The 15,444-nt window shown below is 60.2% G+C and overlaps 1 protein-coding gene across 1 annotated transcript in view; it reads right to left on the bottom strand.

Moving 5' to 3' along the window:
* Positions 1-15,444, bottom strand: part of FBN3 (fibrillin 3) — a 62,932-nt gene that overhangs the window by 32,994 nt on the left and 14,494 nt on the right. Inside the window, exons 22-42 of the mRNA XM_042912867.1 lie at positions 15,026-15,151; positions 14,799-14,924; positions 13,319-13,438; positions 13,042-13,179; positions 12,842-12,892; positions 12,456-12,581; positions 10,416-10,640; positions 10,110-10,235; positions 9,696-9,824; positions 8,259-8,384; positions 7,957-8,082; positions 7,677-7,799; positions 7,404-7,529; positions 6,305-6,430; positions 4,625-4,747; positions 4,305-4,427; positions 3,777-3,902; positions 3,573-3,695; positions 2,668-2,790; positions 1,947-2,108; positions 913-981 (exon numbers count right to left, since the gene is read on the bottom strand). Of these exons, the coding sequence (XP_042768801.1) occupies positions 913-981; positions 1,947-2,108; positions 2,668-2,790; positions 3,573-3,695; positions 3,777-3,902; positions 4,305-4,427; positions 4,625-4,747; positions 6,305-6,430; positions 7,404-7,529; positions 7,677-7,799; positions 7,957-8,082; positions 8,259-8,384; positions 9,696-9,824; positions 10,110-10,235; positions 10,416-10,640; positions 12,456-12,581; positions 12,842-12,892; positions 13,042-13,179; positions 13,319-13,438; positions 14,799-14,924; positions 15,026-15,151 (2,643 nt within the window). The remainder of the gene's footprint in view (positions 1-912; positions 982-1,946; positions 2,109-2,667; positions 2,791-3,572; positions 3,696-3,776; positions 3,903-4,304; positions 4,428-4,624; positions 4,748-6,304; positions 6,431-7,403; positions 7,530-7,676; positions 7,800-7,956; positions 8,083-8,258; positions 8,385-9,695; positions 9,825-10,109; positions 10,236-10,415; positions 10,641-12,455; positions 12,582-12,841; positions 12,893-13,041; positions 13,180-13,318; positions 13,439-14,798; positions 14,925-15,025; positions 15,152-15,444) is intronic.

Below are 15,444 nucleotides of genomic sequence, written 5' to 3'. Positions count from 1 at the left end.
CATCCATCCATCTATCCATCCATCACATAGTTCCCTCTGGATGGAATTCTCCAATCTTATCACCCCCTGTGCATAAAAGGATGGATGGATGAAGGGTGCCTGACTGGCTCAGTCAGTAGAGCATGTGACTCTTGATCTTGGGAGTCATGAGTTCAAGCCCCACGTTGGCATAGAGCTTAGTTTTTAAAAAAGGATGGATGGATGGATGGATGGATTGATATAAAAAATAGTGGATGAATAAGAAGTGAATCAATGACAAGATGAATAAGTGCACGGATGGATGGATGGATGGATGGACGGATGGACAGGTGGGGAGGTGAGTAGATGGATGATGTACGTATGCACAGAAGATAGGAAGGAATTAAGGAAGGGAGGGAGAATAGTGGGAGACAGGAAGGGAAGGGGGAAGGATTAAGGATGGAGAATTTATGAGTGGGAAGTGGGTGGATGGGTAGATGAGTAGATGGCTGAATGGGGGAGTATGTATGTGTGGACGGAGGAGGGAAAGAAGGATGGGTGAGTGGACAGTTGTGTGTGTGAATGAGGAATATATGTATGGATGGGTGGATGGGGGGGATGGGTGAGTGGATGGATAGATGGATGGATGGATGGATGGATGGATGGATGGATGGATGGATGGACGGGGTGGGTGAGTGGTTGGATGGGGGATGGATGGATGGATGGGTGGGTGAGTGGTTGGATGGGGACGATGGATGGATGCATGGGTGGGTGAGTAGAGGGGTAGTGGGATGGATGGAACGGACTTCACCAAAAACTGAGAACAGTTTAGCCTCACTGCCTGGCCTTGGGGAGGGAGGTTGCGCCCCCTGTCCCGCAACTGTGCATTTTGGCGAGGCAGGGATGAGAAAAAGCTCACTGAGTACGCAAGTGGATGGTCTGCCCGGAGCTCACCTTCCAGAATGACAGTGATGGGGTTGGGTCGGAAGCCCTCGCCCCCTGGGCACAAGGTTCTATACTCGGCTGCAAAGGAAACAGGTTCTTCTGAGGGGCTGTGGGGTGAAGCCCAAGGGAGGCAGGGGAATTGAGGTCTCCCAAAAAGGGCTCCAGAATGGGTCCCACATCCCTCTACCACACCAATTCCATCCCCTTACCTCCTCAGCCTCTCGGCACCGAGAGACTTCAGCCAATCTGGGAAGACGGGGCAGTGTGTGTGTGTGTGTGTGTGTGTGTGTGTGTGTGTGAACATGTGTTCACATTCAACATATGAACAGATGGACTGTGTGCTAACAGCTGGGGGTGGAGAGGGGTGATTTCTTCTGATCTAAAACCAGACCAGTGTGACTGCAAATCTTCCCCATTGAAAGAAAGACCCCGGATATTATATATACACATGGACACAGACACACACAGACACACACACACACCTGAATAGGTGGACAGGTGTGTGAACCTGAGGCCTTTGCACATGCTGCTCCCACAGCATCACAGACCCTTCCCCCTGCTCTGCCTAGAAAACTCCTACTCATCCTTCAAAACCTCATTTAAGCCTTTTGTCTTGAGAAGTCTTCCCTTATCCACTTCCTGTCCTTGGCCTCCACTGTGTCTCAGACAAACCCTCAGGATAGCTCTACTCCCACAGTCCGGGGACCACTGGTATACGGGTGAGGGGCAGTGTGCCGTGCTGTGGTTCATCCTGCTCTGGGTCCCCAGCCCCTTGCACAGGGCATGGAGGAACTCTCAATGTTTGCTGGCTGTCGGACTGAGGAAGCAAGCGAATAGAAACACACAGAGAATTTGCAGGAAGGGAGGGCAGAGAGACACGTGGAGCGAGGAGGCACAGCCGACGAACTGCTAAAGGTATGCTGTGTGACCCAGGGCGAGCCCCTCTCCCTCTCTGGTTCTCAGTATCCCTCCCTTAGCACAGATGACCCCCGAAGTCCTGGGGAGTGCTCGCCTGTGTCCCCCACCACCACCCGGAGACTCACTGGTGTTGGCCAGCGGGCACAGTTCACACGGGTTACCCCAGGCCCGTCCCAGGGAGCAACAGCAAGAAGCCCGGGTGACGCCAACCCCGATCTCAGCAGCGCAGAAGGTACCACCATCCCCTCGGTCATGCGTGTCCAGGAAACAGTTCCCCACCCGGGTGTCTGAACAGGCAGAAAGGGGTGGTTAGCATGGGGCAGGAGAGACGAGGGCGCGCGCGTGTTTGCACCTCTCTGAGTAACTGTGTGTGCGGCCGTGTGCGCATGCGTGCCTGTGTGCCTGGCTCTGATTCGCGGCCGTGTGTGCACGTGCGCCTGCGCCTGGCTCTGATTCGCGGCCGTGTGCGCATGCGTGCCTGGCTCTGCCTCGCGGCTGCGTGTACACATGTGCCCGTGTGCATGGCTGTGCCTCTGCATACGTGTATATGTGCACACATGTGACTGTGTGTGTACATGTATGTATGAGTGTGTAGAGCACAGGGACAGAAGGGGGTGTCTGAACAAATGGACAGGGACACTGTCCCCGGGCAGGGAGCTGTGTGTGTGTGTGTGTGTGTGTGTGTGCACGTGCGCACACCCCAGGAGTGGAAGGGTGTGCAAGAACACAGCCTCAGTGGCCCTGACCAGGGGCCGGCAAAGGTCCTGTTTGTCAAGAACAGGTAAATCTGAGCTCCCCCAGCTCACCTGCCATCAGATCCCCAGCTGGAGCCAAGGGTTTACTCACCCACACAGCCCACCCCGCTGGGATTCAGCTCAAAATCCTGGGGGCAGTTGCAGAGGTAGCTGCCGGGTGTGTTGACACACAGGCCATTGATGCAGTTCACAGGGTCTGCACACTCATTGACATCTGGTGGGGGGGTGGGGAATGCTGTCAGCGGGAGCCCTCCCTCAATCCACTTCCCTCCCACCTTCCTCCTGGGAAGCTGAAGCCCTCAATGTTGGATGGGGGCTGTGCAGTGAGGCCATGTCCTCCCCTGGGAAGAAAGCCTGAAGGGACAGCAGCCTCCAGGGTCTGCCCTGGCCTGTCTAACCCCCTCTCCTCCCTGTTCTGTTCCACTTGGGATGGAGGTTTGCCCCTTGAAAGTTTCCTGTGTCATGGGTTCCACGCAGCCAACCTACAAAGCCCAACATTTAGAACATGCTTTCAAGCCACGGGTTGGCAGGCTATTATCGGTGGGCCAGAGCCCCCTGCCTGTTAGTGTAAATAAAGTTTTATTGGCACACACCCACGCCCACTCATTTACATACTGCCTGTGTGTGTCCGCTTCTGAGCTACGAGGCAGTTGAGTAGCTGTGACAGAGACTGTATGGCTGGAAAGCCAAAAATATTTCCTATCTGGTCGTTTGCCAGAAAAGTTTGCTGACCCCCGTTTTAAATACATAAGTGGGAGGTCATTTTGACGGTAGTAGTGGAGGGAGTACACCTTCATTCATTCACTGCATTGATTCAGAAGATGATAGATGCCAACGGAGGAGGGTGATGGGAACACGGATCAATGGGGGCACTGCTGGAGATGGGGGTCAGACAAGCCCCCCCTCCAGAATAGGACATTCAAGAAGAGATCTGAGGGCAGGGAGGCAGTAAGCCCTGCCCCTCCTCCCACCCCCACAGCCCGGCTGACCCCACACCTGTGCAATTGCCGCCACCGCGGTCCAGCTCATAGCCCTCACTGCAGACGCAGCGGAACATTCCGGGCAGGTTCTCGCAGCTCCCGAACACACAGAGGTTCCCGAGAACGCACTCGTCCACGTCTGTGGGGACCCCAGGTCAGCCCGCCTTGCCTGGCAGCCTGCTCCTGCTGTGTCCCCCAGCCCGGCAGTCCCAGGTCTCACCCCGACAGGCGCGGTGGTCCTCCGTGGGGCTGAAGCCCATCTCACATTCACAGCGGTACCCGCCGGGGGCATTGAGGCACTGCCCGTTCTCACAGAGGTCCACGTCCTCAGCACATTCGTCCCTGTCTGCGGGACCCCGAGAGGCAGAGGGCTGGGGGCCAGCTGGCCGGGACCCATGCAGGGCGGGGGCAGGGGGCCCCGGTCAAACCCTCCACGGTCACCCAGGGTTCTGGGGAGTACCGGGAACTCAGACCCCGACTCGGGGAGACAGGAGACCTGGTCACGCGGGACCCGGGTGGAGGGCCACCAGGAAGTAAGCTAGTGTTCCTGTGCTCCACGTCCAGAAGGCTCCGTGCATTCAGAGTCCAGGGGAGAAGACGGCCCACCCCGTGACTCAGCCTGGCCCGTGGCCCCGCGGGGATGAAGTCACATCATCTCCAGCACCCCGGCACCGTGCACCGGGTGGGATCGGTTTGAGTCGGAACCCAGCCCCCGTGGCTGTCCCCTCGGGCCCCACCCCACTCTCACCTTCACAGGAGAAGCCGTCCCCGGTGAAGCCCTGGTGGCAGGCACAGCGGTAGGAGCCGGGAACATTCAGGCAGTCGGCCCTCAGGCTGCACTGGTGCTCCCGGGAAGCGCACTCGTCCAGGTCTGCAGGACACGGAGCCCGGGGCCCCCCAGTGTGCGCATTGGGGGGGGCTGCAGGGAGGCGGACCCTCCAAGCTCGGCCCTGTCCGACCCCCACAGACACCCCTGGGCCCAGACCCCCACCCCCACCGCCCCGTCTCCCTCCTGCCCCCCACCTACCTCAGCTGCTCTGCCCAGACCGCCTGCCCCCAGGCACTCACCGTGGCATGCGAAGCCATCCCCCACCCAGCCTGGCTGGCACCTGCAGCTGAAACTCCCAGGGACGTTGAGGCAGGAAGCGTGACTGTCACAGCTGTGTCCCCCAAGCTCACACTCGTCCACATCTGCAAGGAGAGGGACCCGGTCACGGGAGGGTCTGGACCAGGAGAGGAGAGGAAGGACACGGCACCCCCACAAGGCCTGGGCTTTGTAGAAATAGGGCTTCGGGTCCAGAGTAGGGAGATACTACAGCAACAGGGAAAGGGCAAGGACCCTCTGGGGGAGGGCTGGCCCAGAAAGCCCCCCACCCACCTCAGGAGCTTCCCCCATCACCCGGAGCCCAGGAGGAAAACTCCCAAACCCCAAAGGCACGACTCCCAGCAGCCCTCTGAAGTGATCTGAAACAGGAACGAAAGAGTCTCAGGGTAGACTTGAAGAGTAGCCGTCCTAATGCATACGTCCTCGCCCTAAAGCAGGATTTCCTTCTAAACCAGCATCTCGGGCCCTCAGCCAAGTCAGCCTCACCCTTGTAACTCTGCAATGTCCACCCACCACCCAAGTGAGCTCCTGGTTCCCGAACGTTGCTTCCCATGCTTCCTCACTGTTACTTAGGTAAACATATTTTTTTTTATTTTTATTTTTTAACGTTTATTTATTTTTGAGACAGAGAGAGACAGAGCATGAACAGGGAAGGAGCAGAGAGAGAGGGAGACACAGAATCTGAAACAGGCTCCAGGCTCTGAGCTGTCAGCACAGAGCCCGACTCGGGGCTCGAACTCACGGACCGTGAGATCGTGACCTGAGCCGAAGTCGGACGCTTAACCGACCGAGCCACCCAGGCGCCCCTGGGTAAACGTATTTTAAAAGCCAACTTTACATCAACAACAGGCTCTAAAGAGTCATGGATTTGAGGCTGCTACATAACGTCGGATTCTAACACGCGTTACAATAACCGCATCAATGTATCTCCAGAAAGATACGTTCGCGTCCTAATGCCCGGAAGCTGTGCACAGGACGTTATCTGGAAACAGGGTCTTTGTGGATGTAACCAGGTTAGGATGGGGTCATCCTGGATTCTGGTGGCCCTAATCCAGCGACTGGCATTCTCATAAGAGGGAAATTTGGACCCAGACACAGAGGCAACCCACGTGAAGACAGACTCAGAGAGTAGAGCGACACGCTGACGAGGCACGTGGGGGATTCCTGGCCACCGCCAGAAGGCAGTAGAGGCGTGGGACAGATTCCCCCTCTGAGCCCCCGCAGCCCTGCGGACGTGCTGATTTCAGATTTCCGGGCTCGGGAACCGTTCCGGACAGAGAATACGTTTCTGCGGTTCTGAGCCCTGAGACTGGTAGGAATTTGTTACGACAGCGCTAGGAGCCTGAGTCAGTTGACTAACGAACCGTGGAAACGTTCGCCCCCGTAGGGTGTCGCGTCATCAGGCTGGCATGCTTTGGGAACGCTGCCACGGACACCTGGGGCCCGCAGAGCTGGGGGCTAGAGGGGAGCCCCAGGGGCACCCGACTGGGTCCTGTTCCCGCTTGAACACGAGGCCCTACCCACGGAGATGTGGGAGAATGAACTCTGGCCGTGCTCAGCCCCGGGGGACGGGGCAGGGACCCCACGACCCCCGAGCTGGCCCCTCGGAGCCCCCGGTGCCACACCACCGACCGCCAGCTCACCGGAGCAGCCCGTGGCCCCCTTCCGGATGATGTAACCCAGAGGGCAGTGGCAGACAAAGGAGCCTTTCGTGTTCTCACAGTCCCCGTGGAGGCAAAGGTGGGGCTTCAGTTCACACTCGTTCAAGTCTGCGGGGTGACAGGAGGGCAAGCAGGTGAGGGCGGAGGGGGTGCCCGAGCGTTGCCGGGTGCCCTGCCACGCCGCTCCCCCGCGTGGAGGCTCTCGGTGCCCGTGTCCGGGACCGCGGGGCCGTTTCTGGTTCCGCCACCGGACCGCTGTCTTGTCCACGTTTTCCAGCGCGTACCCTGTGGGACACACTGGGCACAAGTTCCCGAAAGCATTTTGTAGCTGAGGACAGTTAGAGCGTGCAGAGTTAGGGTTTTTCTCCTACAGGCCTTTTCAGAGCCTTTACGCCAACAGGGAGCAGCAAGAAGGGCGTGGAGCAGTAAACGGTTCCCTGTGTCATTTGAGCCGAGGCGCTTCAGGGCTTCCTAAGACTCCCGCGATCGGGAACGCTGAGCTGCACTGGGGCTGCACACACGTCTTTCCTCGGAGAGAATTACACCTTCCCTTCCTGGAACTTCCCCGCTCGGGCCCCAGCGCTGCCCTGATGGGGCACCCAGGACGCATCTGCTCCCGGGGCCCCGTGACGCCCCGCAGCCAGGGGAGGACGGTAACCACGGCCTGAACAGCCCGTGGTCCCCGAGCGGGTCTCAGAAAACACAGTTCTGAGCGCCCTTTCCCATCGAGCTCGCCCCCCCCTCTGCATAAAACGCCTCGGCGTGTGACAATCTTGAGACGTAGCCCCGGGAGCGGGGTGTGCATCAGGTACACAGTGGTGCTCGATAGACGTACTTCAAGAGCAAGGTTTAGGGTATCTGCTGCTGTGAATCCGAGCCCCCAGGCGCTGGCACGTGGCAGTCGGCTCTGGGCACTGGTGGCCACGCGCAGACTGCCACGTGCTGCTGCAGAGCCTGTCTCCCTCGCCTGCACGTGACGGGGATGGGACCGCTGTCTGTCTCGCCCACGCGCCCCCCTGGGGAAGGCCTGGTGTGTGAGGTCAGACACTGTCTCCTCCGCCCCACGGTCCTGGCTCCTTACCGACACACGCCCTCGCGTCCGGCGTGGCCACGAAGCCCTCATAGCACAGGCAGTGGTGACCCCCCGGCACGTTGACGCACTGGCCTCCGTCGCAGATGTCCGGGTTCTCCGCACACTCATCCACGTCTGGGGGAGCAGAGGTGGGGGCTGGGCTGTAGGCGGGCAGGGACGGAGGAGCAGCCCCCGGGGACCTGGCCACGGGGTCAGCGGCTCATCCCAGGTCTGGCCGGCTTCGCCTGGGCCAAGCTAGGTTGGATCCCCTATCCCACGCACCTGCACACGCCCTCCCGTCGGGCATCAGCGAGTAGCCGTGTCCACAGCCACACCGGTAGCTGCCCTCGGTGTTTGTGCAGTGCACGTCACACCCACCGTTCCCAGTGCGGCATTCGTTGATATCTGTGGGAGGCAGGGCAGGCTCGAGCACGGGGCTGACGGTGGCGGGGGGGGGGGGCAGGAGTGGGGTCTGGAACTGAGGCCAGGAAGGACCTCCACGGTGGCTGGGGCTGGGGGCTGGGGGCTGGTGCCCACGTGGGGCAGGTGGGCGCAGTCTCACCCGTGCAGCCGAGGCGGTCAGCTGTGCTCTGGAAGCCAGCGTGGCAGGAGCACTGGAAGGCCCCGATGACGTTGACACAGTGGCCATGGGGACACAGGCCGTCACTCAGGGAACACTCATCGACATCTGCAGGGGGGCACGTGGCCGGCGGGGGCCCAGTGTGAGCAGAGGCGATGACCCAGCGTGGGGTCCCTGAGACACTCGGACACACGCACACACTCTCACAGGGCACGCACAAGTGCACACGCCCACCATTCACTCACACCACACCACTCTCGCTCGCATGCCTGCTGCACACTCACCCTCACAGGCAGTGCCCTTGGCCGTCAGCGCATGTCCGGGGGGGCACCGACACTGGTAGCCCCCGTCCGTGTTGGAGCAGGTACCTCCCCGGCACAGCAGCGGGTCCCGCGCACACTCGTCCACGTCTGCGCGTGTGCAAGAGAGAGCGGGTGTGAAGGCACCGACCAGAGTGGGCGCGGCGTGGCTCGTGGGAAGCTTCTCCCTGCGGTCCCCAGCCCCGTCACTCTGGCCACGGCCGGGAGAGCCTGGAGGCTTGGGCTTGATGACCCAGGGAGCGGGGTGTGCGCTGGGAGGAGCAGGGGCAGGTCAGCCCAAGAAGGAAGCTGGAATCCTCAGGAGAATCAGGGCCATGAGGCCGACACTCCTCGAGTCACCGAAGGAGGCCCTGAGAAGCAACACTGTAGGACTCCGCAGGGAGGCAAGGTGCAGGCATCAGCAGGAGCAGGCTGTGCCACCCCCTGCCTCGAACTCCAGTCTCGAGTACCTCCTTCCACCCCTCAGGCCCACCCCAGGGCCTTTGCACCTGGGGTGCAAGGCCCACCTGGCTCACCGCACAGAAACCCCTTCCATCCCTCAGGCCCACCCCAGGGCCTTTGCACCTGCTGTTCTCCCTTCAGGCTGCTCTTGCAGCCCCTCTTCACCACATTTACCCTCACTCTCAGCCACAACCTCAAGTCCCACAGAACAGGACCTATCCCTGGGGACCACACTCTACCCTACCGCGTGGCCCTCTCAAGCGCTTCTCACAGTGGCCATTTTGCATTTCTCCAGGGATTAATTTTATCAACATCTGTCTCCCCATCAGGTCATGAGCTCCAAGAGCCTGGCTGTCTGCTACTGAGCTCCTTGTGGCTCCCCTCAGTAGAGGTGCATGAAATGTTCACTGAATGAAGAAAAAAGCAGAAGGCAGGCAGGAAGGCAGCAGGGAGGGAGGAAGGAAGGAGGGAGGGAAGGAGGGAGGGAGGGAAGAAAGGAGGGAGGGAGGGAGGGAAGGAGGGAGGGAAGGAGGGAGGGAGGGAAGGAAGGAGGCAGAGAGGGAGGGAAGGAAGGAGGGAAGGAAGGAAAGAAGGAGGGAGGGAGGGAGGGAAGGAAGGAGGGAAGGAAGGAAGGAAGGAAGGAAGGAAGGAAGGAAGGAAGGGGGGGCTCCTCTCTCCAGGGCCCTCCTCCTCTTCTCACGCTACACCTACTCTGGGAGAACTCACCCAAATCTGGGTCCCTAGGACTCAACTCTGCATGACAGACCCGACATCCGGCTGCCTTTGGGGATGCCGCCACCTGGCGCCCAGATTCGCTGGGTCTCAGCTTTTCCCCACACCTGCGCCTCCCACCTCACCCATCACAACAACGCCCTCACCATCCCTCCCCTCAGCCCCGAGAGACCCTACAGGCATCACCCTGCCCGGGGCCACCCGCACAATGGCCCTGCGGCCACCTACCCATGCAGCTCTTCATCAGCATGAAGCCGCTCTCGTAGCCATGGAAACACTCACATTCGAAGCTGCCCGGGGTGTTGACACAGGTGCCCCGGCCGCAGAGGTCAGGGGAGATGTGGCACTCGTCGATGTCTGGGGAGAGAGGGGCAAGGCCGGCCTCCACGTCTGTAGACACGGAGGCTACACGGGAGCCCCGAGCTGCCGAGCTGAGCCAGGGATGGGGACGGAGGTGTGGCGACTGCACATCAGAGAAGGGCAGGGAACTCCCCCCACCCCGGAGGTCACCATTGTCAGCCCCTCCTCTCACAGTCGGAATCCCCAAGGGCCAGAGAAGGCAGCAGGACCAAGAGTGGGTCTGGACCCCATGTGTGATCTGAAGCCCCCACTCCTGCAGGCGCCCCCGGGGTGGGCACATACCTGTACAGTTCCTTCCCCGAGCATCCAAGGCGAAGCCCCCGGCACAGGAGCAGCGGAAGCTGCCCACGGTGTTGCGGCAGGTGCCATGCATGCAGAGGCCGGGGAACGCCTTGCACTCGTTCATGTCTGCAGTGCGGGAGCACGAAATGTCAGTCAAACCCCTCCAGGGTCCCTGGGTCTGCCCCTGAGATTTCACACCTCTGACTGCAGACGCGTTGCTCTCTCCCAAACACACTTCCCGCCACAGGGCCTTTGCCTGTGCTGTGCCCTCTCCCCATCCTCCAGGCTCCCCGCGCCCAAACACACCTTTATAGAAGGGCCGGCCTGACAGGAAGTCCTGGCTGGCGAAGCCTAGTCCCCGGGGACATAGGCTGGCAAATGCCGGGGACTCTGGCTCTGGGCACGCTTCACACTCATCCCCCCAGGCGGCCCCCACGGAGCAGCAGCAGACGTCCATCCGGTACTTGCCGGGCAGGGCGGCCCCACACTCGTCCTCATCCCAATGCAGGAAACAAGGCTCCAGGCGCACGTCTACACAGAGGGACAGTCACTGGGTCCCACCCCTGCCACAGTGTGCCTGCTGTCACATGGCCGATAAGGTCTCCCTCAGCAGCACCTGTCTGAAACTCCCTCCCCAACAGGAAGGGCGCAAGGGGAGTGCCATTATCGACATTCTACATCACCTAGCGGTAACACTTCCTTAACAATGTCATGCAACATTTTAGTGGCAATACCTTGCTGTGTTAAGGTGCTTGCTATGGGCAGGGCACTGTTCTAAGCTCCCCAGCCTATGCAATCTTCAAAATAGACATCAAGATGAAAATATTAGCATCATGTTCATTTTACAGGCAAGAAAATTGAGGCACAGAAGGGTTAGGTAGCTTGTCCGCGGCCACACGGCGAAAGGCAGAACCACGTTCACGCCAGGCCATCTGGCTCCAGAGTGTGTGTTTGATCTGCAAGATGCCCTCAGAACAATCCGATGCCAGATAAGCCTCCATCAAGACCAGAGACAAGAGTCCAAGAGAGCCTAACTGCAAGCCTGGGGTCGGCTGCCTATTTTTGTAAATAAAGTTTTATTGACACGCAGCCACATCCCTTTGTTTCCGAATTGCCTGTGGCTGCTTTTGCGCTACACGACAGACCTCCGTAGCTTCAACAGGGACTGTGTGGTCCGCAAAGCCAAAAATATTTACCCCTGGCCCTTTGCAGAAAACGTTTGCTGAAACCCTGGTCTAGGAAAACTTCTGTTTCCCGAAGAAATGCATGATCGGGCAGGTCAGTTTGAAGATGAGACCTTGTTTTAGAACCTCGAGAACCTCTGGGAACCCTGTGACGCACACAGGGACGGGTGCCCTGGCCTGGGGCTAATGGTCACGTCTCAGCAGATGGGGCCGGAGTCAGCACCTCCCTGTTCACCCGGCCCCGAATTCAGCACACGGGTCCTGTAATGCGATGGCTTTTTTCTCTTTCCTCGATTCCTTTCTTTCCTCGGTTAGATTTGGGGGCCAGTGGGAGGACCCACCTAAAACTCAGTTCAGAAGCCAAGCAAAGTTGAGAAGGCACCTACGAGGAGGCTATTAGCCAACTGTGGGAAGAAACCGGACAGCAGGCAGAGCCCTGTTTGCTTGGCTGACACATGCTTTTGGCCAAGAAATGTCCGCTTCAAGATGTGGAGAGTGGCGGGTGCCAGGGGGGCTCAGCTGATTAAGCGTGTGACTCCTGGTTTTGGCTCGGGTCATGATCTCACGGTTTTGTGAGTTCAGGCCCCGTATCAGGCTCTGTGCTGACAGCAAGGAGCCCACTTGGGATTCTCTCTCTCCCTCTCTCTATCTCTCTCTGCCCCTCCCCTGCTCATGCCGTCTCTCTCTCAAAAATAAATACGCTTAAAAAAAATTTTTTTTTTATTTAAAGATGTGGACAGTGGCAACATCGAGAAACCCTCACCCCGGGGGAAAACGTCTCAGATCTCTGAGCCTGATGGGGAGCCATTCAGAGTGAGTGTTTGAGCCCTGGATGCTGAGGGAGATTCCTGGGCATGCTAGAGGTGCCCCCCCGCCCCGTGTAAACCTTTTTGGTAACAACAAAGAATGAATGAAAGTTGCAGATGCTATTTTACAAGAGCTTACCATTAGCAAGGAACCTTGTTAAAGGGCAGGTAAGTGAAAGGGTGAAACCCCCAAACAAATGTCTTTCAAGACACGTCAACGAGAGATGAGCAGGGAGTAGAGGGTCCCAGATGACCCCCTCCCCAGTCCCTTCTGTCCCTAGGAGGGGTCTCCAGGCCCCGGTGTGGGGGCCACGGAGGGAGGGCAGGCAGCCCCGCACAGTCCCACTTGGACTCACCCACGCAGAGGCGGCCGGTGGTGTCCAGTGTCAGGCCGCTGGGGCACTCACAGCGGAAGGAGCCGGCAGTGTTGAGGCAGCGCCCGTTGGGACAGACCCCGGGGAAGACTTCGCACTCATTCACATCTGGGCAGGGATGGAAAAGGGGGAGAGGCAAGGGCTGGAGCTCCCCCGCTGGGGGTTCAGGACACCCAGGCTGTCCTCGGGGAGGCGGAAATGGGACAGTGCCAGCTTCGGGGGCTGGGGAATCTCGGGGAAGACCCCAAGGAAGGGCAATCTCTACCTTGATCTCAAAAGACTTCAGGACCCCAGGCATCCCCCACGACAGGCACCGGCCCGTGTGCAGCTCGCGGGGAGGGGTGAACCACAGAGGGGCAGGGAGTTACCTTCGCAGGTGAGCCCCGTCATGCGGGCAAAGCCGCGGGCGCAGGCGGGGTCTGTGGTTGGGAGAACCAGAGTGGGCACAGCAGTCACTTTCTCTATCCAGACCCCCGTTCTCTCAACGGGCACCCAGGCGACCACAGTGGCCACGCCCGGGAGGACCCCAAGAGCCCCCCCCCCCCCCAGGAGGCTCCCAGGGCATTACCGGGCTCGCAGCGTTCGCACGGGCTCCCCCAGGCGGCGCCCAGGGTGGCGCAGCACTGGGACCGCAGGGAGGCTCCGCGCAGGTTTGCTTCACAGCGGCCGTCCTGGACCTGGAGCCAGCAGGTGCCCCTGGTGCTATCTGCGGGGGAGGCGGCCACCCATGTCACCTGCCAGCCCACACCTGCACGCCGACCCACAGAAGCCCGGCCTTCCCCAGGGTGGGACGCGGGGCCGGGCAGCAGGGTCGCGGCTGCTCCACGGGACTCGGGGCCTCTCACCTAGACACACGGTGCCGGACGGCCCCAGCCGGCTGCCGGGGGCGCATTCACAGGCATAGGAACCGGCCAGGTTCCGGCACAGACCATCTACACACGGGTTGGACAGGCACTCATTGATGTCTGCAAGGACAGTCCCCCACCGGGTCCTGAGCTCTGGGAGGGGAAGCCCCGGCTGGCCAGGACCCCCGTCTCCTCAGGGGCTGCCAGGGTCCAGTGACATAGGATGCACCCAGGTACACGCGTGGCCACACATGTACTTGGAGGAGGCACACGCACGCAGGCAGGGTGCACAGGAACGGAAACGCACAGGCACGCACGCCCAGGTGCTTGCACCGAATCGTGCTGTGTGCTCAGACAAGCACGGTGACACGCGGGGTCCCAGGAGCACGCACATGTCACCGTGGAGGGACAGACAGGATGGGAACAGTGGCCCTCAAGGGAGTCACCGCACAAGAGAGGACGCGACTGAGGGGGCAGGAGGAAAGCCCAGGGAGGAGAGGCCTGGATGTGGCCGGGGAGCGGGTAGCAGGCAGCTGATGGGACAGGGTGGGGGACAGAAGTCGCTCCGGAGTAGGGCGAGCAGGGCTGCTGGGGGGAGGGAGAGAAGACAGAAGGCCCAGGGAGAGATGGGGTCATGCAGAGGGGGCACGGCCACACGACTGCTGGGGAATAAGGACATCGATACGAAGCGTGCACAGGCTTGAACACGCGTGTGAGCATGTGTGCGCGCACACAAGAGCGTGTGGGTGAACACACATCTAAGTGTGTGAAAGCATAAGGATGTGGGCACACGCATCTGAGAGCGTGAACCTGAGTGTGTGTAACTACATGGGCACGTCTGTGAGTGTGAACACGGGTGTGTGTGTCCTGAGTGAGTACCAGTCTGCGTAACTGAGTGACTGCGCACACACACGTGTGACTGCATGCACAAGTGTGTGCCTCTCAGGGTGTGACTGTGTGTGGCTGAGTTCAAGTGTGTAAAACGTGAGAAGGAGTGTGTGCATGGGGGTACGCGTGTGTTTGAGGGCACGCACCCATGAGTGTGTATAACTGTGTGAGACCGAGTCTTGAATATACTGGTCTTCGAGTTATGTGAGTGCGAATGTGTGTGTAACGAGCATACGTGCGTCTTTCAGCATGTCTGTGTGCACGCACCACACGCAGCACGTGCAAGTGCCTGAGCATGTACGCCTGTGTGTACACACCACATGCAATGTGTAAGTGTGTGCGTGTGCCATGCAGCGTGTGTGCCCGAGTGCGTGCATGTAGGCACACGCAGCATGCAGAAGTGTCTGAGAGTGTGTGCGTGCACACAGCACATGCAGCACGCGCCTGGGCGTGTCCGTGTGCACACACAGCATGCACGAGCGTCTGACAGTGTGTGTGCGTGTGTACACGGCGCACGCAGCACGCATAAGTATTCGAGCGTGTGTGCGTCTGTGTGCGTGCACGCTGCACGCAGTGTGCCCGGAGGCTGTACCTTCACAGGTCTCTGTTTCCTGCCGGAAGCTGAAGCCCTGGGGGCAGGAGCAGCTGTAGCTGCCGGGGCTGTTCCGGCACCGCCCGTTGTCACACAGGAGGCTGTTGCGCGCGCACTCATCCACGTCTAGGGGCAGGGGTGGGGGCGGGAGGGCGCGGTGAGGGCGTCTGCGGAGGGGGGAGGCCCGCGCACCCGCCCGCCGCCCACCGCCCACCGCCCACGCTCACCCACGCACTGCTTGCCGGCCGCGCCCGGCTCGTAGCCCAGGTTGCAGACGCAGCGGTAGCTTCCGCGAAGGTTCTCGCACATGCCGTTGGTGCAGACGTCGGGGTCGAGGGCACACTCATTGATGTCTGCAGCAGGAAGACGACAGAGCGGCTGCTCGGGCTCCTAGGAGCCTCCAAGAAGCCAGGTCCCCCGCGGAGGCCGAGCTTCAGCCCAGACCCCGCTTCATTTCCCTCTAAACCAGCGTTTCTCCGCGCGGTGGCCCTTCGGGGCCGTTCTTGGCTGTGGGGCCGTCCTGGGCACTGTAGGACGCTGAACAGCGTCCCTGGCCTCCGCCCTCGAAACGCCAAAGGCACCCTTCCCAATATTTCTGCAAACAGTGCCAAAAGTTCCTGGGGGCAGAGCCGTCCTCAGTCTGGCG

This window comes from Panthera leo, chromosome A2, assembly GCF_018350215.1.
Source record: "Panthera leo isolate Ple1 chromosome A2, P.leo_Ple1_pat1.1, whole genome shotgun sequence".
Classification (NCBI taxonomy): Eukaryota; Metazoa; Chordata; class Mammalia; order Carnivora; family Felidae; genus Panthera; species Panthera leo.
The sequence above is the reverse complement of the archived record's forward strand: the minus strand, read 5'-3'. Positions and strand labels throughout refer to the sequence as shown.